The sequence below is a fragment of the Channa argus genome, chromosome 4 (assembly GCF_033026475.1).
Source record: "Channa argus isolate prfri chromosome 4, Channa argus male v1.0, whole genome shotgun sequence".
Lineage (NCBI taxonomy): Eukaryota > Metazoa > Chordata > Actinopteri > Anabantiformes > Channidae > Channa > Channa argus.
Genome location: NC_090200.1, coordinates 30369073 through 30394188, shown reverse-complemented (window position 1 = coordinate 30394188; position 25116 = coordinate 30369073). Strand labels below are relative to the sequence as shown.

Below are 25116 nucleotides of genomic sequence, written 5' to 3'. Positions count from 1 at the left end.
ATCACTCTAAAAGACTCTCCAAGTGGATATTGGTCTGTAATTGGCTAAAATACCTGGGTCAAGACAGGGCTTTTTAAGTAGTGGTTTGACTAAAGCTATGTACTGTTTCCAAAGAAAGATTGACGATATCTTGTGCCCCCTTGCGGTTGCATTATCTAATATGAATGTGTCTATTAAGGGTAAAGCTTCCTTGAGCAGTCTAGTAGGAATAGGGTCTAGCAGAGAGGAGAGGTTGTTAGATTAAATGAGGGAAAAGTTGAAGTTAGCTCAGTGAGATCTATGGGTAAAAAGCAGTCTAAGAAGCATTGGGGCCTTATTGATAATTCTATTACTGTTGTACATGAAGATCTATCCATAATATTTGGGGGGAGGATCTGGTGAATTCTTTATTATGTGGGTGACTGTGGCGCAGGAAGGTAGAGCGGTTGTCCACCAATCTCACAGTTGTTGGTTCAATCCCCGGCTCCTCCGGTCACATGTCGAAGTGTCCTTGAGCAAGACACTGAACCCCAACTTAGTTGCTCCCGGTGAGTGTTGGCCAGCTGCATAGCAGCTCCCCCATCGGTGTATGAATGTGTGTGTGATTGTGAGTGTGATTGGGTAAATAAGAAGCAGTGTAAAGCGCTTTGAGTGCCAATAGGTAGAAAAGCGCTATATAAGTGCAGACCATTTATCTAATAGCTACAAATGTTTTCATAAAGAAAGTCATGAAATCATTGTTGCTGAGAGTTAAGGGAATACTAGGCTCAACAGAACTACGGCTCCTAGTCGAACTATGAACTAAGACTAACTAAGAACTATGGCTCTTAGTCAGCCTGGCTACAGTGCTGAAAAGAAACCGGGGGTTTTAATTGTTTTCCTCTATTATGAATAATATGCTGTTATGGCATCACAGGGCTTTATGTAATGAATATGTGAGTTTTGTTTTCAGTGTTTTATTTGACCTTTCATTGCACCTTGACTGGCTGAATGGTAGGCGCAGTGTGTTTTCAGATTTATCTGAAGGCTTTCTGAAAGACTATATAATGTAATAATGATATAATAATGTAATTCAACTATTATCACTACTCGGTTTTGAAGGGAGTCCCCATTTTGGGATTAGAAAACTGTTTTTTTCCCCCACTAAAACCTTAAAAGATATGACATACATTAAAAGCATATTAGGAATCAGTGTAAACTCTGATTTTTTGTCCAGCTTAGAATGTCGGCTACATGTCGAAATGTAAAAGGGAAAAAACTGAACCCAAAGTTGCTCCTGGTGGGTCAGGTGAGCACGTTGTATGGCAGCATCGGTGTGTGAGTGTGTGTGTGTGAGAGAATGGGAATAAATGTTGTAAAGCGCTTGGGATAAAAGCGCTATATAAGTAGCCATTTAGCATTTAACAACCAGGTGGTGTCCATGAAACTGTTATATGGGCCTTACTGCCCTCTTTGCCATGGTAGTCTAGAGCTTTTTGCATTAACACTGCTGATAGAATATCAGCTGAGCAGTTTAAAGCTTCTTCACTTGTTTGTTGTCAAAGTCCACCTTGTTTCTTCCTTATGCTTGGTCTTTTGAATCTTAAGCCAGCAGACTCTTGAAAGGAAGACAACCCGCACAGCATTAAACAAGGTGTCCACCACTGTGTTGAATGCTTGTGATCCCACTGGTGCAGTCATGGCCCAGTTAGCAGGTCTGAAGTTGGGCCATCATAGCTTGAAAAGTCACAACTTCGCACTCTCTGTAAAATTGGGTTATACATAGCGATTAATTGCTGTGACACATTTCTCAACATCAGTCCTTTGGGGATCGGGTAATTCCTATGCCATGCTTGTGTATTTTGTGGAAGTAAATTTCCTAACTGTCTTCCTCTTCTGAGCTGCCTGTGCTCTGTCACTTCAGGGGTCACAGCTTGACATTAGCTTGAATACCTCCACCTCAACAAAGGGTCAATGAATCCTATAGAAATTTGAAAACTTGAATAGTCAAATTTGAGTGGCACCTCAGCAATCCAACTTACATGTATATCCAATCAAGTGTCCCGCTCCCTTCTTAGACAAAAGGATTATTTAATTATTATTTGTCATTAGAAAGTGCTGTGCTGTCAAGCTTGATAAGCCAGTAGTGATCAGTGCTGCCAACTTAGCGGCTTTGTCACTACATTTAGTGAGTATTCACACACCTCTGAGTCGTGCAATCTTAGTGCCACCACTGGTACCCATACCGGTAAGAGAATACAATAGAAAAAATGCAAAAATACATACAAAAATATTTTTTGTGATGTTTGAATGCAAAATGTGAGTTGTAGATACCAACATTTTGTAAAGGTTCAGGAAGCTCATCAGTTTGATTGTATTGAAATAAGCTATGAGAATAAATGTTAGAAAACATGAGTAGCTCTCAGCCATTTTCATTTCATTTCAAAAAGTTGGAAACCCCTGTTCTACCCTGAGCTTTGCAAACACGAGGAGATAAGGTGGCCAAAATATTTGTCACTGACAAGGTCGAGTCTGTAACAGTTGTCGGGAATGATAGTGTGTAATGTAACACTATGTAACATTTTTACTTGTTCATTAACAGAACTATAGACACTGACACGAGCACACCAACGTCATCTTTGGATGGAATACATTTTCCCTCATAGTTAGATGACATTACTTTGTAGAGAATGTACATTTTACTTAAAACACCTAAAAGCACATACAATTTAATTAATGCTTCAATGATATCAATTTACTAATAAAATAATCAACTAAACATGAGAATTTTTAAAGACCCATGAAAATGGTTTGTAACTTTTTAAAACTTTTTTACTGTCCTTACTTTTTAACTCTTTTTTTTTTTTTTTTTTTTTTTTTTAGAGTTATTTAGGACACTTTTAATTCCTTAAAGTCAGTGTTTTGCCATTTTGGACTTCAGGATTTTTTAAGAAAACCCTGTAGTACAATTTTATAAGATTGATTTTGTTGATAATGTGTAAATGTATTACTTTATTTTATGTTGTAAGATGCTGCCATATAAACTGTGTTCTCTGCCCAGTTTTAAGGTTCATTAAATACACTGGATATGGTAATGCAGCAGGTCTGCTTGCTGCCAGAGGGCTACTTAGGGCTGGCAGCGGCCCTGGGATCTACTCAGAAGATGAAGACTCTGAGACTGAGGAATACAGAGAGGCCAAGGCCCAGTAAGTAACATCACAATACTGAGTAACTTACGTTCACTATATTTGATCTATTGTTATCCATTGCACATTTCCCAAATATATGCAAATTAAAAGGTAAGTGAGTGTGCAAAACTACAACCTGAACAAGTATAAATACTTAACCAAAAGAGGTGTGTGCATATACAAGAAGAACCAGGACCAACGACCAAACTAAAATCGATGCATATACAGGGACAGCTCAGAATCAGTACACTTAAGACTAAACCAAACAGAATACAGGAACAGAGGCCTACTGACATGGGTCAATAAATAACTAAACCTAGTGCGTAAACAGGAACCAACAGACAAGAATTAACAGATAAACACTGGATAACCAAATAACCAAATACTTAACAGGCAGATAGATGGGGATAAACAAAAGAACCAAACCTCAATCCAAAACACAGGAGTGTGAGTGCATAGAAGCCAGGACTCCAAAGCAGAAAGGCAAAAAGTCCAGGAGTACAGAAACCACAGGATAGGAGTCCAAGCAGATTCTACTGGTAGTGGGTTGCAGACAGGCAGGCAAAAAAATGAGCCAGCAGGCAGGCAGCTCAAACAGGTTAGCAGACTGACAGGCAGGTAACAGGGAGTCAGGTTATCTGGCAAACAGATCAAGGTCCAAAAGCTTAATGCAGAAAACAGCATAAAAGTTCACTGTCAGAAGACAATCTAGCAGAGTGCTATGGTGAGAGCTGGGTATAAATAGGCAGAGGAACAGGTGAAAACAAATCAGGAGTGGTGAAGTTGACGGGAATGAACTATAGAATGGAAAATGAGAGAGTGACTACATAATAAAAGTCGAGTACAGGAAGTGACGCTGGTGGAAACTGAAACTGAAATCCAAAGCCAGAACATGACAAATTAGTGAACCCCTTTCTGATGTCTGGTACAGACTTAAAATAGATGTTGCACAGGTATGCCTAATAAAGTGGCCAGTGAGTGTATTTGGAGATGACAAATAACGCCTGACTATGTCTGCAATCTGGTGTATGCAATGTAATGTGGAGCTCCTTTGTTTATTACAACCATGCGGCACTATGGCGATTAAAATCAATTAGTTTTGATGCCAAGTGACGAGGTGAAACAGTGGTAAATGCACATTAGAAAATCAAAAAACACAATCAGAGTTGGTGATTATATAAGCAATGAAACATGTACAGCAGTGAATCATCTACACCAATTTTTCTCCCTTCCTATAAGGTAAAAATTACTGTGAAAACATGTCCATCAATGGGCCCACACTAATGTTGTAATTGGGGTTGTTTGTGTGTATTGTTTCTAGCCCATTGACAGGTGATAGGTCCAGAGCGATGCTAAAAGGTTTGATTGAGTACTTTATACAGTCTGTAAAAAATATTGCTAGCTAATAGCTAGATGTAGCCATGGAAAAAAGAAACATTTAAGGGAACCTATACTGAAAAATGTTTAAACTGTTCCCCTACATAACAGTTCTCCCATTATGCATCCAATAAAAAAACTTAACTCAGTTTAATTTGCACTGGAAGATGTGAGTTTCAATTTAATCTGAAAAGAAAACTTCAGTTTTCACATTTTCTGCTTAAGCTTTCCATAAAATATGTCAGAGGTCTTTAGATTAATTTAGGCTCACCAGCAAAGTCTCAGTGCAGGGGTTAAAATTTTAGTATGGGACAATTTTCCTTTATTATAATTAAGTACAAATACAATAATCAATTCTTTCTTTCCTTACCTCTTGCAGTAGTAGTACAGGCCACTGGAGTGCCATCTGAGCTCACAAACAGACATACACGGTCACTCACAAACTAAAATAAGTAGGCCTGAAAAGTTGGATATAAAAAGAAGATATAAAATGGATTCATATTAAAATCTAGCAAGCTGATTCACTTATTAAAAGGTCCCAATTTAGATGGACGTTTGTGGTGAAAATTAGGTGGCATGTCTCCATTAATCAGCTCTTCTTTTATTCAGCCTTGAATGAACCCCAACATAAGCCTTTTTCACATATGAACAACAGAAAAGGTTAGGAGAACTCAGTCTCGGACATTGTTTGAGTTTTAGGTGGTTCCGGTGTCTGAAAGGGGCTTTAGTTGCTCCTGGTATATGTAGGCCAGCTGCATACTGTAGGCTCCTTGAACTTGCTTCATACTTCTTCTTCAGATGAAATGTGTACTTTTGTGAACTTTGTAGAGTTACTGTACATTATTTAAAATTGATAATTTACAAATTAAAAAAATTTAACAAGCTTTTAAAATGCACCTGACCCATTGTTTTAGGTTTTAGATCTTCTATACATCTTACATAGATTTATTTAGGTAGTTGTTTGAAGCTAAACGAGGTAAAATTATTTGAAGTAAGTATTTTACAATAAATTTATACATTTGTTATGGATTGAACAGACATATTTGAGATATCTGTATTATTTGCTCACAGGTTATTTCCAACTGATCCACCTTACCTGGAGTTCTGTCCAAATTTCAGTTCATTGTTATAAGAAAGGTTTTCCTTAAATTAAACAATTTTCTTTATACCATAATTTTAAATGTTGTTCTGTTCTTTCTTTCCCTCTCTTATCTCCAGTATAAACCCAATAACAGGAGTTGTAGAAGAAGAGCAGCCTAATCCCATGGAAGGAATGACAGAGGAGCAGAAAGAATATGAAGCAATAAAGCTTGTCAGCATGTTTAACAAACTGTCAAGGTAAGCAGGCGCACACACACACACACACACACACACACACACACACACACACACACACACACACACACACACACACACACACTATTGTCATTTACATTACATCTCATATATAATTATAAGAATTTATATTAGTGTATTTTTCAGTTTGGCAGAAGATAAAATAAATTCACAGATCAGAATATGTGATCTAAATCTACATTCACAGATCATTTAGTTTACTATTTTCCCCTCCAGGACGAATGTAATACAGCCTATGCAGCTTGGCATTGATGGGAAGATGAGAAAAATGACTCTGAAGGATCTGGAAACACAGGCCCATAATCCTTTGCCAGAAGAACCAGCTAACTCCGACAGTGAGGATGATGCTTAGTAAACACAGAAATGTAAAGGAAGAAACAGACATAACCAAATATGACAAATTATTATTTAAATTACACATGGTCCAACCTGTTCTTGTTATTTTATTTGTAAGGAAGGGGGAGTATGGAAAAACTGGAGTTAGTTAAATCATAGAGAAAATGTATCCGCTTTGAGCTGCTTTGTCAATTACAAATCTACAGTGTGTAACATTGAAACAGACATTTGCATAGAGAGAAAAGAGTTTATCCTCCTCCAGAGCAGCATTTTCAACATTTTTAAACAGCATACCAGCTTTTTGGGAAAAAGGTCATATTGGATTTAAAAATAGTCAGCAATAAGCTTATGATTCTGTACTAATTATATATAGCTATATACTATATGTATATAGCTAAATCTGGACAGTGTGTGATCCTTTAAAAATAGTTTGTCTAGATTAATAAATATATTTATACAAACACAGATATAACACAGAAGGGCATCTATCCATTCCTTATGTCCTGCTTATTGCTGTAATGTTTCTGTTGAATTGTGAGTCTAAGTAATGATGTAAGCAGAAGTCATGTTTGATTAGTCAGTTGTAATTCTCAGTCACTCCAAAGTCAAACTGTATGATGTAGCCATGATGTTGATGATTATTAGCTCCATAATGAATTAGAACCTCTCTGACACAACCCTTGAACTTCAATACATATTTCTGACACTGTGTTAAAATAAGAAGTTGAAAAATTTGGTTAATATATGGTAAAGCTGACAGATAATGTATAACATTAGAATGTTACCTTTGATTTTTTGTAAAGAGAGTCTAAGATGAAAAACATTTTACCGTATAATAAATGTATACCCATTTTTATTTAATAGCTGACTAGCCAACTACTTCTCTGTAACATACATTAAATATGTTTGAAGACAGTAATCTTATCCAAGTTTTAACGTTTGTGATGCTATTCTTTAAAATTGCAGTGAAAATACATAATTGCTGTCCTGGACAGCTGTCATTCAAGGCACTACAACTACGGGGTTTCAACCTACTGAACATGTAAGCTGTGGATGACCCGATCTACGGACTGAGCCACAGTGGCTAGTGTAGTGGGTACAGGGTGCCACTAGTCCTTACAAATATGCTACAAATTAGGCTGCAAATTAGGGATTTTTGTCAACAATTGTGTCTGTGAAACTTTTAGATTTGTCTACTTTTGTGGATGGGCAGAATGGCAGTGGAGTGGTTGGGGGGACTTGGTTCGAATCCTAAGCCAGCTGCGGGCTCTCTGTGTAGAGATTGCATTTTTTCCCTGTGCTTGCGTGGGTTTCATCTTGGTACTTCAGTTTTCAGGTATATGAGAAAAAAAAGAGTTTAGGTCAAAAAGGCTATGGGCGTTTTTAAGTCCACTCTGTCTAAATGTGAGAGACAGAACAGGGTTTACATCCAACTTAAAACACTTAAGACTCAGCACCAATACAGAGTGTGATAATGTCATGAAGAGACTGGGAAGTTTGTTTTTTCATAAAATAACCTTCTATCAGTGAGTCCTTTGGCAGTGGCAGCATTGTCTGGGTATCCAGTGTTTAGCCACATCCACGTTTATCACTGACCAATGGAAAATGATTAATGTCTTTAAGAATTACTATTAATTAATAAATACAGAAATGAGACACAAAAGTTAAATGATCTGCACTTATATAGCGCTTTTCTACCTATGGGCACTCAAAACGCTTTACACTGCTTCTTATTCACCCATTTTCACTCACAACCACACACTCATTAACCCGATGGGGGAGCTGCTATGCAGCTGGGCGACATTCACCGGTAGTAACTAGGTTGGGGTTCAGTGTCTTGCTCAAGGACACCTCGACATGTGACCGAGGAGCCGGGGATCGAAACAACATTTGCCAGATTGGTGGATGACTGCTCTACTTTCCAGAAGTTCTGGAACAAAGTTTTATGGACTAATGAGACAGAATACCATCTAACAAAATGATGGGAAGGGCAAAGTGAAAAGAAAAGAGCTCATCATGTACTAGAAAATCATTTCCAAAAAGAAAATGCACTGTGAAGGCATCAGTGAAAGGATATTTTCTAGCAAAGCTAAAGAAAGCTGATCTGTTTTGATGAAATAGCTAAATGTTGAGCTTTTGCTTAAATCGCTGAATTAAATCTGAACTATTTAAAAATAGCTTAAAGTTTAGATTTTGCTAAAATAGCTGAATTAAAGCTGAACTATTTAAAAATAGCAGAAAGTTTAGATTTTGTTAGAATAGCTGAAATGTTTACTATTAAAAAGGAAAAAAAATTCATCTGAGCGAAAAACAGAAATCAAAACAAAAACAAAAATCATCTGAACAAGCAACATAGCTTGTTTGGACACGGCTGATCACATCACATGATTCAGCTGTGTATTACTAATGCAACAACAGCTTTTAATCTGCTGAGTAGTTCCCATTTGCTGAAAAACAAAAGTAAAAAATTATTAGTATTATTACCAAAACTAAAATAACTGTGAGTGGCAGAAGGCTTCATTGAACACGATGCTTAACTTTATTTGAAGATACTCAATAAAATGAAGGTAGGGCGGCGATTTTAATTTTTGTGGTTTCAGTCTTCCTGCAGTAATAGGTCCAAATTCGCAAATTGGACAATTGTTACAATCACTTCAACTTTCTGCACATTGAGATGTAAATGGTTCTGCTGTGCAATCACAGTAATGATAATTTGATCTTTATCATCATCATACTATTTCTGATTTCCATGTTCAGTACATTTTTTGGCATTTAACTACATCGGCCTACTTTCAGTTTGAAACACAGCATTAAAATGTTCAGCTTATCAAGGACATGCGCTCTTCCATTCAGCTTTTTTATATCTTTTAGACTTTTTAAAATATTCAGCTTTTTTCCGCAATTTGTTCTCATTCAAATAAATGGAAAGACTCATCTCCTCTTCAGCTGTGTCTTCTTTTAGCTTTAATTAGACGGGCATACAGTACTTTATCCTAGAGAGACCATTCAAATTTTCAGCAAAAGACAGCCTTTTTAATATCTTTTACGGTTTTGGAATAATCAGTTTTAGTTTGAGGTACTTTTTTGGTGTGTATTGCAGAATGTTGGCTTAGCTAGTGTGGATGACATCACAAGCACTCTTAACTTCTCAGCTGCAACTTTTATCAACTTGTTTTCATCTTCTCTTCAGTTAACTTTCATCTTTCCTCAATAAACTATACATACAAGGATAAACAATACATAAACATAGGTATTGTTGTATTCTTTCAGGAAATGTAACTTTCATAATGACAGGACTTAGTTCTTTCAGTATTTGGCCAGTAGTGGCCCAGAAATTCTCTCCAAATCACACATAGGGGCTCTTTTAAAGTCAAGTATTCTGCTTTTTAATATCTTTTACGATTTTTAAATAATCAAAGTTTTAATCTCTTGGTTTTTCTCATCTGCTCTCTCAGTTTTCACAGACAAATTATACAATTATAATAATAATAATAATAATAATAGAGATTAGGATAACATACTGTGAATGCCCAGGAGTACACTAAACCATACAAGCTCATCTGACATAATGTTGTGGTTTCAGCTGAATGGCTGCTTCTGTGACAGGCTCACGGATTTCTACTGATGATATAAGTCATCACAGTAGCAGCAGAAAAAAATTGGTGAACAATAAGATTTTGTCTACATATTTACAAAGAAATGCATCCAAAGTTGTGATCCAAAGTCAAAGCAACTGAAGGAAAAGTCTGGAAATGCATATCAGGAGACATTTTTGTGATTTAATAAGTCACAGGTTTAATGCCATTCTTCATTTGATTCTAGGAGCTCATTCTGATTGTGTGATAGTGATAGTAGGATACACATTTTTTTTATATTTGCTTCATCTGACCATGTAGTTGACTTCATTGTCCTGCAGAATTTATAAAGAAAGAGACAGAAAGACTGCAGGAAGGTGGTGAAGTACTTAGGGCCATGTGAGAGAAGAGCTGCCAGAGTGGCAGCATCAAGAGGAAAAGCAGAGATTGGAAGCTTTCCAAAGCCACCAAAGAGAAGTCATTTGCATTTATACAGTTATTATATTACAATACTCTGCATGATGCAGACAATATCAAAGTGCCATTCACTGAGCAGCTTTACATGCAGTAGAGCCAACATAATCTTTGGGGGTATGTGGTGAGTGTAATGTAAACCATTGCCAGGGAAACTTAAGCAAGGCTACTGAATAGTTCTATAGTAAACAACAAATCATATTTAGGGTTACTTGGTAACTAAATTACCTGAAAACAGCAAAAAATTTCCAAACACATTGGAAACATTTGTCCTTTATATTTCTATATGGTAAAGGCCACAGCAGTGGGTCTCTTTGTTTTCTGCCATTACCTTTCCAGATTTTATTTGTTTTTTATTTTACTTTTTCTTTGATGAAGGTTTTTAAAAACATTGCTACTGTAGTTAATATACCTTTAAAGGAATCATTGGTTACGTATGATCTGACTTTATCATTATACATGATGGGCAAAAACTTTTTTCAAAATTCCACAGGATGTAATTGTATTGTTTACTTCAACTTAAGTAAAGAATTTCAAATTTACTTTTTTAGGCAGCACTTTTACATACCTTTTGTGTACTTCTGCCACCTCCAACTTTAAGTTAGACTCAAAGGTAAGGTAAAGGTAATTTTAAAACATTTATGTAAAAGTCTGTTTTATTTGGAAGCTTGTTTCCTCCATTATACTGTACATAGTTTTGAACTGTTTTTGTGTCCATAAATCTTTGCAGTGGTAAAGAGTGCAAAGTTAAAACAACTAATGGAGCCAAAACTGCCATATTTCCAGGAAACGTCTGGCCAAAAGAAATCAGATATATTATTTAATGTTAACAGAAAGGTTATTTTCTGCCAGCGTGTAAGACTAACTTAGAAACTATGACATAGACTGCAGGGCTTTTGTAGTAATAATAACACAACTGAAAAATGATATTGAGTGATGTTACTATGAATAGTTTGAGGGGGGGAGACATCCCTCGCAAACAGCCAGCCAGTGCTAGACAAAAAAGGAAACATCAACAGCTCACAGTTAATCTGCGTATTAAAGAAGCAGCATGATTGCATATCACTCAAAACAAGGCTCTCATTGAATGCATATTCTGGATGTGTGGTCCAAATTGAGACAAACTCACTCACTGCAAAGGTGACTATAGAGATTTCCAAGTTGCTTCCTATGGTTTTTCTTTGGGGTGTACATACATATGATGGTATTTAACTCACATTGGCCTTCCCTGTCTCAAAATATTTCCCTGAACAACAGGACAAACAAGTCCACAACCTCTGTAGTATGAATCAAATGATGATAACACCATAGGCGACTGTAGCTTAGTTTATAAGGCAGTCATCCATGGGCCACAAGGTTATTGTTTGAATCCCTGTTCCTCCTGGATATGTGTCGAAGAGTCCTTGGGCAAAACACAGAGTGACTGGGTGAATGAGAAGCAACATTATAAAGCGCTTTGGATATAAGCGCTATATAAGCGGACATTTACCTATAGGAGTTTTTCAGAGAGAAGATATGGGGAAAGTTCAATACTCTTCATATACATGTACTTCTATAACTAAAATCATAGATAGCAAAGCAAATTGAAAATTATGTTCCCTTTAAAAACATTCAACAGTAAAAAACATACAAATAAAAATCTTAACCTGCAGCTTTGTGTCTACAGTACATAAACATATAATAAAAGTAAATTTCCAGAAAGTTGCAATTTGTGCAGTCTGTGTTTATTGAGCCCATATACCAACAGTAGCAATAACAATATGCACCAACTTTGTGTACTTAATAATATCTGGTTACCAGATTTTTTTTAAGGGACCCCCCCTGACATGGTGGTTTCTACAGGGGGTACAGCATTCATGATACTCTCAGAACTTGCACACCCTTCCAGTTCCTGATGTCTCAAAATACCTATTCCTCTGTTTCTCAGTTGTGTAGTTTTCCTTAATTAAGTTAATCCATGTGTGTTATTCAAAAAGAGAAGACACAGTTCTTTGGTCTGCCTTTGTTGTGTGCTGTTTAGTGACCGCCCCGTCTTTCTCCTGTGTTCTGTTTCTCAGCTCTGCCATGGCTGGCACTGTGCTAGGGCCCTTCTTTTTGTGGAAAGGATGACTCTTTTGAGGGTTTTCTGGAGATTCTGATGCAGTTGAGATTGTGCCGGGGGTCTTTTTTTGTGGTGTTGGGGACACCAGCACTATTTCTAGCATTTGGGCCAATGCTGCGGCTGTGCTGGGGCTTTTTTTCTGGCATGTGGGAGATACAGGTGGTTTTTCTAGGTTCTGGGTTAGTGCTATAGGTCTTTCAAGGGTGGATAGAGATTTGTCAAGAGCTGCTGCGGGACTGAACAGTTGGGTTGGTGATGGTTCTTGTTGAGCCTGAGCTGTAGATGAGGAAAATCCAGACCCTGCGGCTTGTTCCAATCCTGGAATTGGGTGCCTGGTTTCATCTTTAGTTTCACAACAACTCTTTTTTCCTTTCACTGCCTTCAATTCCTCCTTTTGTTCTTTAGCTATCAGTTTTCCTGTTTCATAATGGACGTACAGACAGACAAAAACAAGAAAAAGTGAGAGTAGTTACTTAGTTTGTAGATCATGTCATCTAGAAATTACAGTGTTAGTGGTTCAACCTCCTGCTGGCTTAGACTCTAAGACTCTAAGATACAGAACCCCCAAGTTGTAGAGCCTTCAATGACAACTGTACTCAACAATTTCCAAATGGGATCAATAAAGAATTAAAAATGAAAAGAATATGGCATCTCACCTTCCTGAGCTCTGTTTTTATCACTCGCAGTAGATGGGTCTTCAGTGCAGGGGGTCAGCTCCCCTCTGTTGCGGAAACGGATAGGTGAACTTTGTAACACTGCTTTCAGCTCTGTGAGAAATTAGGAGATAGAGAGACTAAAATAATTAAATTCTAAATGCCAATTCCCTGGAACCCTTTTGGGAATGTTGTTATAAATAATAAAGTGTATGTTAATAGGCTAAATAGGTTTTTTTTACTGTTTGTTTGTTAGAAATGTCAGAAATGTCAAATACGTAACTTATTTCCCATTTTATCTCTATAATATTCCTAAACAAATTATAATAAAAACAGATGGGGAGAGGTAAAAGACCAGATCAATTACCTTAATAAAAACCAATAAAACAGATTAAAGTAAAATAGACTAGTAATACAGCCTTGCAATTGTATGTACCAACCACTAAAGTTACTGCTGAAGAGCATGTCTGTCCATACTCAAATTCACACAGTTCATCTTAGAGGACCGATCAGGCATAATAATATAATAATAATAATAATAAACAGGCATAATAATACCTGTGCAATGTAATGCAATCCAAAACAGTGACTCTGCCATGAATTCTGCTTGAGGTTATAATTTCTCAGTGATAATTGTACTCTGTTTATTACATGTGACTGGGGAAGCTGGGGATCAAACCAATGCGGTGGATGACTGCCCCAGTAGTGGAGGGTAGTGGAGTCATACTGGAGTGTGATTTAAGAATAGGTGTTTCTAATGTTTTGGGCATCTGTTTAAAATTAATGAGTACAATTCATGGCAGAACCACTGTATTGGATTGCATTAAATTGCACAATTTTATCAGTTCTGCTATGGGTACTAGAGTACTTAAAATATTATTTAATTTAATTATTATTAATTATTATTAATTATTATTATTTTTTATTATTAATTATTTAATATTATTTAATAATTTATTATTGCTACCAAACCTCCCACAGCACACATCGACACAGAGAACTTGCTTTTAGTGACAATGGTGGAGAGACCTGAATCCTCATCGCCAAAGAGAAGTCCTTAGCATTTAAGTTATTTAAACTATACAGACATTGTTACGTGATTAAAGTAACCATTAGCCAGCAGATTGTTATGGATACCCAGTGTCAGTTTTAGAGATCTTAGAGGAGAGGCGGAGTTAGTGATATGCACAGAAAAAGTACATTCAATGAAAAAGTCCTGCAATATATTTTCCTTACAACTGAGGAAAAGAGTCAAAGAGGTTTTATCCACACAATGTACTTAGATTTACTCTACATCTGTTCAAGGTACATCTGTTTAATTCTTCTATAATGCTAAATTGTTTGAGTAATGATTTTATTTGAATTATTTTCAGTAAAATCTCTAATATTGTGCATAGTGCACTGATCTTATGGTCACACTGAATCTACAAATGTACTTATCTTCTTGCTGTCACAGTTACAGTTTATACTCAAGAATATAAATTTTTATATATAAAATAAAAACTAATACAGTAAGTTACCAACTCGCCTCTATGTTGTAGCTTATTTCTTCCTTCAAGCTTGGCTCCTCTAACAGAGGCCTGGGAGATTGAGATCTGAGGTCCTGCTCAGTATCTTAGCTGTTGCTAAGAACACACTCTTCTGGACAGAGATCTTAAATGTTGTTACTGGAATTTCCTGGAGTCTCTTTCATTTATCAGTATCTTTCTCCATGTTTGGGTGTCACAGACCCCACTGTTCCTATTACAATTCACTTCAACTTTATTTACGTAGTGCTAATTCCCAACAAAGTCATCTCAAGGTAGTTAACACAATAAATTCAAGACTATAAATATATATAGTGAGAAAACCCAAAAAATCTCCTTTGACAAAGCCCTAGGCAACAGTGGAAAGGAAAAACTCCCTTGGATCACCCCGTTACCAAGGGTACCACTTGTGCCTTCACCTTTCACACCTTTTCTAACTCCTCTTTCAGCCCTTGGTATTTCTCAAACTTATCATGTTTCTTCTTCTTGATGTTGCATGGAACTGGGATTGCTACATCTATCACTATGGTCTTCTTCTTTCATCTACTATGTCTGGTTGGTTGACCATTTTGTCAGTCTGTATCTTGAAGTCCCACATAATGTTAGCTTGGTCTTTCTCAACCACCTCTTAACTTCCTCCGGTCACAGCTGTTGCTAGCACAGAGGTATAAAAATACAGCTTGACAACGACATTCAAACCCTATAAGATAAGACCAAATTTATTTCTCAGTAATTTATGATCACATCATTAACACTTCAGTGACCCGTGGATTTGTTTACTTTAATGTTACTCTATGTTAGCAGTATTTAGTTGTTTGTAGGACTATGGCAAAGCCTCACCTTGTGTCATGGCCAGAGCATCCTCGTGGATGGAAGCAGGTCTGCGTTGTGGAACGGGTTTCATGTGTTGGCATGGCTTAGGAAGACTCTCTGAAAGTAGGCAAGTGCACATTGAGGCAACTGTGGCACAGGAAGGTAGAGTGATTGTCCACCAATCCAGAAGTTGAATCCAGAAGTTCAATCCTCGGCTTCTCCGTACCCGTGTCAAAGTGTCCGTGAGCAAGACACTGAACACCAACTTAGTTGCTCCCAGTGAGTGTTTGGTGTGTGTGTGTGTGTGTGTGTGTGATTGTGAGTGTGAATGGGTGAATAAAAAAAGTGTAAAGAGCTTTGAGTGCCAATAGGTAGAAAAGTGCAGACTATTTACATATACACAAGCCACACACACATATATAGACATTCAAAGGACTAAAGCATTTTATGTGGATTAAGTTTAAATGCGTCGGGGCCTGGTGGCTCAATGGGTAGTGCATTGAGTTGGGATGCAAAAGGCCGCAAGATTGAATCCCACTCCAGAAGGTGTGGCCCCGCCCAGCTACCAAGGGCTACATTAATGCCGGCTTAATGGCGCTTTACACTGCTTCTCAATCACCCATTTGCACTCACAATCACACTCACACACCAATGGGAGTTGCTATGCAGCTCGCCAACACTCACCGGAGCAACTAATTTGGGGTGCAGTGTTTTGCTCAAGGACAGTTTGACATTAGACCGGAGGAGCCAAGGATTGAACCAACAACTGCGGGATTGAAGGACGACTGCTCTACCTCCTGCTCTCTTTAAATCTCATAATCTTAGAATAATATAATAATAATAATAATAATGATAATAATAATAATAATAATAGATTTTATTTATAATGCACTTTACATTTGAATTAAATCTCAAAAAGTTCTACAATGAAGATGCAGAAAAAAAAGGGGAGCAGTGGCCTCAAATGCTTTGTCCCCCATTGTTTTGAGTTTCCTCCAGGGTGGGCAAATACAGTGCATTTAGCCTAACCAGGTTTTAGAGGTGGTCTGCAAAATGAGGAGTTCAGTGAGGTAAGTGGGGGCATCACCATAGAGACAGAGATGAGTGAGAGGGAGGAGGTTGTACTCTATACGGAGGTGAATAAGGAACCAGTGAAGTGTGCTGGGATAGGGCTGATGTGCTCATACGTCCACACTTTCAACAGGATTCTGGCAACACGTTACAGTAGTCCAGCCTGGAGGAGACAAAGGCATGGATGAGCCTCTCTGCAGCAGAGAGGGAAAGGGTAGGCCAGAATATATCAGACCTTGATTTGGAGAAGGCCACTAAGAAAGATGTTTTCTCATACTGTGCCTCTTCAATATAATGTAGGCTTCATACGTCTGATCTATGCGAAGAGTTATGATTTTCACAAAGGTGTTTTCAGTGATGCACACACCAGTTTGAATATTAGGACAGTCTTAAGAGAGACATGTGAGGAGTGGAACATGCATGACAAAAAGCAAAAAAGCCACACCATTGGTGTGTGAGTAAGTGTGTGAATTGGTGAAGAAGCAACATTGCAAAGTGCTTTAGATAAAAGCTAACATTTATTGGAAATTTAAGTTAAATCAATTTTGTGGTCCAGTATTTGAGTCCACCTTCTTTGTCTCTCAAGCCAGTAAATCACTGGCTTTTGTTCCTTCAATTTCGTTTTAATTCTGCTGGTATGTTTTTCAGACCTATTATTGGACAATCTGCTCCTTTGCAATGATATCCATAACCTCCGTTGTGTCTAGGAACACCATCCAGAGGTTTTTTTTAAACCATTCACTGCTCTAAGTCACCACCACTATCTGTATCAAGACTCAATGACATCCTGTCATCCCTCATATTTTCATATGGGCCTTAAAAAAACTCTTCACATTATTGTAATCTTATTACTAAAACTTTCCTATTGCTCACATCATTATATTGTGTTACTCACTCCTCACTGAAATTAATTCATCATCAGTCAAACATACCGTCCGTCAATGACTTTGCTTTCTCAGAGCGGTCCTGTGGGCTAGGGCTTCTCCGTCGAGACAGCACCGGAGGAAGCAGCACTTTTCCTGTAAATGGAGCTGAGGCTGCACTGCTTGGGTCCTGGCTTCCATTCTAAGATTAGAAAAAGGTGCTCAGTGCACCTCAGTGCATTCAGAAAGTATTCAGAATCCCTTCACTTTTTAAAATTTTGTTATATTGCTGCAAAGCTTTTCCAGAGGCACTGACAGGTATGTGGTAAAATCTTATCAAATGTACAAAATACTTTGTGAGGTTAGGTAGCAATAATAAATACAAAAACATTATTTAAAAATTTCCAATATCTATAGAAATATCTATACAGACCGATAAATTTGAAGATGATTGATCATACAGCCACTGTACAATATTTTCTCTTTTTTATCCTTACATCCTAACATATCATATGTATATATGGTATGAAAGATGTTGCAAATTACATGCAATTTCTGAATCATCGGTACAATGACAATTGTAGCTTTAAGATGACCTTCAAGAAGAAATGAAGTCTCATTTGTGTGACTCAATGCTCTATTACCTGTATTGTGGTCTCTTCTGGCCAACCATCATTTGTGTCTCGTCTCACGTGAATTCTCTCTTTTGAGCTGCTAGAAGGGGGAGCAGAGGATGGATGAAGTCCTACCACTCCAGAAGCAGCTGGGGTGGGGAGAGGCAGCCTGGCAGGTTTAGGTGGCAGAGGGCCAAGAGGGCGCACGGGGAGAGCGGGTTTCAGTAGAATGGGAGGGTCAGGTCGAATGAGGTCCAGTGCTGTCATAGGATTCCTGGGGTCTGCTGGTGAGGGTGAGGCCAATAATAAATCACTAGTAGACACACTGTGAGTGATGGTGGTTGGTTCGTCAATGACCCAAGTTCGACGTTGTAAGATGTTTACGCAGACGACTGATTATCTGTTGCTAACTAATGTATATTCCATGACTTAAATTAATATAAGGCCAAAATAAAATGTTTTTTGTGAAGTTTATGTGTTCTTTGCAAATTAGTGAAGGAACAGTCTGACACCACTGTGTGGATAGTAAGATGTTAGACTAACAACAGTGGACTGAGTGGTTTTGTATTTCCTACAACAAACAGAAATGAACACAGAGAGACAACTTCACCTCTAATACCATATTTTATCTATCAGGTTGAGACTATTTCTCAACATATTCTAAATCTACATGAGTAACATTAACATGGATACAATGATGGATTAAGACACATCATTGTCATGAGATTTTGGCAGAAGAAATATATCAGAAAAAATATCTCTCCTGGTTTAGAGGGTCATCAGAGATGCAGCAGAATGATCAGCAACATGCATTCTATTCAATTTCTTCATCTCTATTAAGAAGGGACATTGAGACCAATACTAGAGGAGTTCTTGAGACCTCCACGGTGCAAGATGTTGACAGTACTATGGGCCATCCTCCAAGGTTACTGGTCCTAGGTCCTTTTATTCAGCCTTCTTTATCTCCCTGTACCTTCATAAGGTGCATGGATCCAGTCCTAGGAGGGTATAGGAGAGGTCTGTGGATCCTCCATTATTTAAAAAATTGACGAATGTGTTCTCACTCAGAGGAACAATTGCACTACACTGGGGTCAGGTTACTGCAGCACTTGGAGCACCTAGTTCTATGCCTAGTTCCACGTAGTTCCTCAGCATGTGGTTGGATGTTCAAAGAAGAACCCTCTCCTTAACCCCTGGAACACAAGCTACCCTAAGGCCCTCAGGGCTTGCAATTCCTGATTTCACTTGGTGACTTTCCTGAGCTGTTCCTCTTCTAGTGCTAATGGCAGTCAAGGTAAACACAGCCTTTCCTTTCTAAACAAGCGTCCAGTGCAGCTCTACATTCATCTTGGTGGCCCTCAACAGGTTCCCAAATTATTTCATTTTCAGCAATTGCACTCCACCTACAGTGACAACTCTGGGCACTGTCAACTTGACAGGATCTCCCTGGCCCACAGGAGTTTCTTCAACTTTTTTCCCCAGGGGCTCAGGCTTTGGGTGTGGCCCCTGAGAAGGCCAAATACCTAGCCATGGGATTGCCCCAGTCTGAGGTTAAAAGTCTGCCAGGATATTCTGCTAGGGCAGTACATTCCCATGGTATTGCTGGAGTATTTTAAAAATAGTGTGAGTCAAGACAGGTGCATCCTCTCCTACAGGACCCCTGGACACCACTGGACAAAATTGAGCTACACTGACTTTCTTCTTTCTCTCTAAGTGGAATTTTTATTGACCATAGTGTCAGCTTATAGAGTTTTATTAGGAATGCTGCTGTTTTCTGCTGACAATATTGCAGGCATGGTAAACTGCCCAAATCCTGCATTCTATCTAAAGGTCTTTTCTGTGTTTGGCATTGGCTTGACTATCTAAGGAGGGTTGTATGTGTAGACACTGTTGTGCACCATAAGGACCTTAACAGTGTACATGAACAGGACATGTGCCTACAGAACAACAGACAACTGTTTATCTCCTATAAGCCTGGTTACCTTGGACAACCTGTCACAAAGACAAGGCTTTCACACTGCCTTGTGGAACAAACCCAAAAGGCCTAAAAGACGCTAGGCAAGACAGCCGTTTTGACTTTAAAGATACCAATTAACTGTTTTCCCCCACTACACTCTCATCTAAAATGGTATGTTCTAGCTTCTGATTGATTAAACACACCTGAATCACGCAATCAGCAGTGGGTAGTGCAGGATTAGTTGAAAAACGAGCAGATTAGAGGTCCTGGAGGACCAGAATTGAGAACACCTGAGTTATGTAATCTGAAAATATATTTACCTGTCAAACAATAATCAAGATTACTTAGATTATATTTAAAGCCACAATATGCAATTTAAGCTAGCACTACCAGGAGACTCAAAGACATTAAGCTCTGCTCTTTCCAGCTCTTGGTTACTTTTTGCTCTTCTGCTGTCTACTATTCTCCCCCTCACTCTGAACAACCTTTCATGAATTATTCATTATGCGATTAAAATAGATGAGAATGCTGGAAAACTTACTTAACACACAGTTATTATCAGTTATTTTTTAAATCCTCTAAATTGAGCCTCACTCTTACAGAAGGGACTACCTTTGTACTTCTGACAGAGTTGTTTTGAAAGTCTGATTTTACAGGAGGGATGGCTTGTGGTGGCACTGGCCACCCCCAAAATTTGATTGGCCACCCTAGGTGCCCCCCATATATTAATATATCATGTGAATATACAGTATATTCTCTAATATGAGTTACCTTGGTCAATGAAAGATTTTATACTTGAATAATTTAATTTAGTTTTTCCTAATTGGCCTTTTTCCCAATACTTTTTGTAGCACAGGTAGATTGCTGTTTGTAAAACCCCTTCAGTAGCAAATCACATTTTATATCTGTGCATATTTTAAAATTTTCCTTTCACCAAACAAACTTGTTTATGTTGGAGTTGGGGCAGTGGAGTTTTGGTGCTCATTTTAGACCAAAGTTGCATTTTGGTCTCTGTCCCTTCCAAGTGACTTTCAAGTCATTTTCAAATTAAACCAAGGGATAAAACAAGAGATACTGTTTATGCCAAGTTAGTCCTTGTGGCACTACACTTACCCTACCTGTTTACTAAATGGAAACTAACAAATCCAGTTGTCCAAATCCAACAAAACTGAAACTAAATTAAAAAATAACTGAAATGGATGGAAAAATAAAAACTATAACTAATAATTGAAACTATAATAAAACTGGTTCATAGTAATGAAAGCTGTCAGAAAAATAAATACTCAAGTAATCTACAGATATCTGGAATTTCTACTTAAGTACAGTAACAAAGTATATGTACTTCACTACTTCCGACTTCTACTGCTTATTTAGAAATGTACCAGTGTTAATGAAAATGTATTGATATGAAATAGATGTATACAGTCTAATATTCATATTCATACCTGATGAAGTGGACATGGTTCTGGGCTTCATGTATGAGGGAGGTGGTTGGGGTTTTTCCAAGATTGCACCTGAGGAACAGAAATATCAAACAGAGGGGCACATTTAATTGAAGGTGTACACATAATGAATACAAAATGAACAGTTGCCCCATTTTAAGCCATTCTCTAAACACATTTTGAAGATAACAATCTAAGACTAGAAATAATGAGAAAAGGAGATCAATCTTAAGGAATTTCCAGTTTGATCAAAGAGTAAAGGAAAGTCCAAGTAGATTGTGGTGTCTACACTGACTAGAGAGCATTGTAAGATTATTTTTTGCAAATGTAAATAGTTTTTTTAATGATTGAACTTAAATTTGAAACTAGAGAAATTTTAGAGAAAATGCACTGTGAGTGCTTCGGCACTGAAATGATTTTCCAAGCAAAGCTGAAGATTAAAGATGACTTAAAAAAAGAAGAAATAGAAGATAAAAGATGATACAAGTTAAAGCTGAGGAGTTAGAGTGCATGTGATGTCATCCACTCTTGCTGGGCTAACAGTCCGCAATAAACAATAATAGAGAAATTGAAAATCAAACTAAAACTGTGATTATTCAAAAAAACATATAATTTTAATCTTTATTAATGTTCTGAGTTTGGCCACATGGCCTGAGTTTCAGCTTACCTTCAGCTAGAAGCACCTTTCAAATTTCAAAATATTCAGCTTATTAAGGACATGTATTGTTCTAATTAGCGATTTAATATCTTTTATACTTTTTAAAATATTTTTTTCAACAATTTGTTCTCATTCAAATGATAGAAAGACTTTTCGGCTCCTCTTTAGCTTTGTCCTATTTCAGCTTTAACTAGTCGAGCATACTTTAGCCTAGCGAGACCATTCAAGACTTTCAGCTATCAGCTTTGTATTCCACTTTATAATATCTTTTAGGATATGCTGTGAATGCTTAGGCATTTATGATTGGGGTGACTGTGGTGCAGGAAGGTAGAGCGGTTGTCCACCAATCCCCCCCAATGGTGTGTGATTGTAAGAGCAAATGGGTGAATAAGAAGAAGTGTAAAGCACTTTGACTCCCAATAAGTTGAAAAGCACTATATAAGTGCAGAACATTTACCATTTAACATGGCTTTAAAATAATGGTTTCAAATCACACTAACCTTCAGAGTTGGCCTTTCTCAGCTCTTCATCTTTACTCTACAAAGATATGTTGAACATTATTAAACTACTGCAACAATGGATTAATGGCACAGAAAGCTATTAGCACTAATTATGCATTCATGAGACACTTATCATGTATTGCTGTTGTTGCTGTTGCACTTTATAATTACTGAGCTTATAGCTGTAGTGAAGGGACCACAAACTTGGGAAAATATGGAAAACATTAACACCTTTCATGAAGACTAGAAATACATGAAAGAATTAATAATTCTACATCTGCTGTCAGTTATGATGCCAGTGCACTAAGCTAATTATTAAAATTTGATAAGATGGTTGTCAGCCAACCAGTGTTGCTTTTAACAGGTTAAAACTATTGTATGCTGTATGCATTCACTCACAAGCATTCACACCCATCCTACCTGGCCTGTCTTGGGCTCAGCAGGTGGAGTTTTTGCCTCACCCATTCTGTGCAGCATCACTGAAAGCCGCTGTTCAAAACTAGGTGTGCTCTCAGACACGTGTTTCTGGAAGACAACATTTGCTAGCATAAGCATTTAGAGGAGTAATTTTAAATGTTAGGTTGTTGGTATGGAAAATGTCAACACACTATAAATGCAGCAGAAAGTCAATGGAGCTGACAGATGCTTATTTAACAATCATACATGTAACATAACTGTAGCAACCAATATGTACAGTAAAAACTTTTCAAAGAGATGTTTGAATTGTATACGACACTTAACACTCTTTGTTGCTGACGGAATAACAAACTTTTGAAGAGCCAAACCAGACGGACTTATGACTTATATTTCACTAAATGATACATGTGGTATGTTGACTGTGTACATTCAATTTCATTTCAATAAACGTTATATATATTTATATAGTGCCAATTTACAACAAGTCATCTCAAGAAACTTGACATAATAAAGTCAAGAATACATTTACATTTAGTCATTTTACAGATCCTCTTATCCAAACTGACTTGCAAGTGAGGTGCAAGGCAAGCAAAATCTAAGTCAAGGAGAAAACATCAAAGCCTATCGGAACAAGTGTTTACGTTTCAAGAGATGCAAGTGCAAGAAAGAGCAGAAAGGAAATAAAAAAAAAAATAGATTTAAGTGCATAGGAAGGTGTGGAAGAGTTCTGTTTTTAGCAGTTTTTTGAATACTGAGCTGAACAGTTTTGCTTGGTGTGTTCCGTGCAGTGCTGGGACCACTAGACGTCATTCATTGGCAGACAGCAGTGGACGGGTAGACCTCATAGACCTAAATGAGGGAGTTAAGATAAGCAGGAGCAGTTGAGTTGACAACCCTGTAGGCAAGAGACAGAACTTTGAACCTAATGCGGGCAGCTACAGAAAGCCAAAAACATGCCTCTGCCAGGATACATTGAAGGTTCATCCAGATAAGTAAGACTGAAGCCATGCTAGAGCTGATTTAGAGATGCCCAAGTCAGAGAGTGTGCTACCGGTGGGACAAGAGGATTGGATTGTTTACGGTGTCAAAGGCTGCAGATAGGTCGAGTAGGATTAAGACAGAAGACTGATCTGCGGCTTTTGCAACCCGCAGAGACCATCAGGAGTTGCTGTTTCTGTGAATTGACCACTCTTGAAGCCAGACTGGTTGACATAGAGGAGGTCTTTCTGGGAAATAAGGTCTGAGAGTTGATTAAAGACTGCTTGTTCCATGGTCTTGTCATGATCTGGCACTCATATTCATTTCCTGTCTTGGACTTTTATTTTGTACCCCTTTTCATAGGTCCTGTCCCCAGTTTCTTCAGCTTCCCCAGTCATACCATTCACAATTGTTTTCATCTGTTCCCCTGCCTTTTTAAACCCAGCTCTCCCCTTGATTCCGCTTCAGATCATTGTCTCTGTTATCCATGCCAAGATTACCATCTCGTGGTTTTTGGACTCCTGGTTTGGTTCAAGTGGACTTCTGTTACTTGCATCTATGGTTTTTGGGTTCTTAACTCTGTTCATATGGATTTCTGTCACCTGTCTCTTGGTCTGAGGTTTGGCCATTGTTTTGCCCTTTTTACTTTGCTCTGTCTCACTGTTTATGTTGGTAGTTATTTGTCACCCGGTTTATTTGTCCTGTTGTGAGAGATGTGTTGATGATTTGTGTAATGGCTGGCATTAGCGCGCGTGCAACTAAAGAAGAGGGGAAAGGATCAGATCCAGGGAGCAGGTTGTTGGTTGGTAAGAGAGGATACGTCGTCCTCAGTTGGATTTGAAAATGAGGAGAGCGAGGCAGTCTAGTTAGCAGGATATCATCATCTGGAGGAGAGAACTGTGAGCTAATGGCTGCCACCTTATTAGTAAAGAAGCTGGCAAAGCTGTCAGCAGTGAGTGAGGTGGATGGAGGAGGTGGAGGTGGGTAGATGAGTGATTTGAAAGTGGAGAACAGTTTTCTGGTGTCCATGGTGTTGCTGAGCTTGTCCTGATAGTTTTCAGTCTTTGCCCTGGTGACACTGAAGGACAAAAAACACAAGCAAACTCTGATACTCAGGAAGAATAGAGGGAGTCTTGGATTTACGCCACTTCCTTTTAGCACTCCTGAGCATGGTGTGTTGTTCATGGATCCAGTTGGTGAGCCATGGATTAGAAGCTGAGGGATGAGCAGATATAGAAAGCATGGGGCAGACATTATCT

At 38.0% G+C, this 25116-nt stretch overlaps 2 protein-coding genes across 10 annotated transcripts in view; one reads left to right on the top strand and one right to left on the bottom strand.

The window, feature by feature from the left end:
* ric8a (RIC8 guanine nucleotide exchange factor A) overlaps positions 1–11906 on the top strand; it is a 36410-nt gene extending 24504 nt beyond the window's left edge. For all 4 annotated transcript variants that reach the window (XM_067500560.1, XM_067500562.1, XM_067500559.1 and 1 more), the window contains 3 exons: positions 3020–3164; positions 5742–5861; positions 6096–11906. In XM_067500560.1, coding sequence (XP_067356661.1) covers positions 3020–3164; positions 5742–5861; positions 6096–6231 — 401 coding nt within the window. In that variant the 3' untranslated portion in view covers positions 6232–11906. The remainder of the gene's footprint in view (positions 1–3019; positions 3165–5741; positions 5862–6095) is intronic.
* A 65-nt stretch (positions 11907–11971) lies between these two features.
* The window catches only part of carmil2 (capping protein regulator and myosin 1 linker 2), a 75921-nt gene continuing 62776 nt past the window's right edge, over positions 11972–25116 (bottom strand). For 2 of the 6 annotated variants that reach the window (XM_067500542.1, XM_067500543.1), the window contains exons 35-42: positions 22883–22987; positions 22463–22499; positions 21308–21376; positions 17936–18189; positions 17361–17493; positions 15385–15474; positions 13022–13132; positions 11972–12782 (exon numbers count right to left, since the gene is read on the bottom strand). In XM_067500542.1, the coding sequence (XP_067356643.1) occupies positions 12229–12782; positions 13022–13132; positions 15385–15474; positions 17361–17493; positions 17936–18189; positions 21308–21376; positions 22463–22499; positions 22883–22987 (1353 nt within the window). In that variant the 3' untranslated portion in view covers positions 11972–12228. Of the gene's footprint in view, positions 12783–13021; positions 13133–15384; positions 15475–16444; positions 16592–17360; positions 17494–17935; positions 18190–21307; positions 21377–22462; positions 22500–22882; positions 22988–25116 lie in introns of those variants that run through there. The other 4 variants (XM_067500544.1, XM_067500545.1, XR_010914119.1 and 1 more) reach the window with 4 other exon arrangements.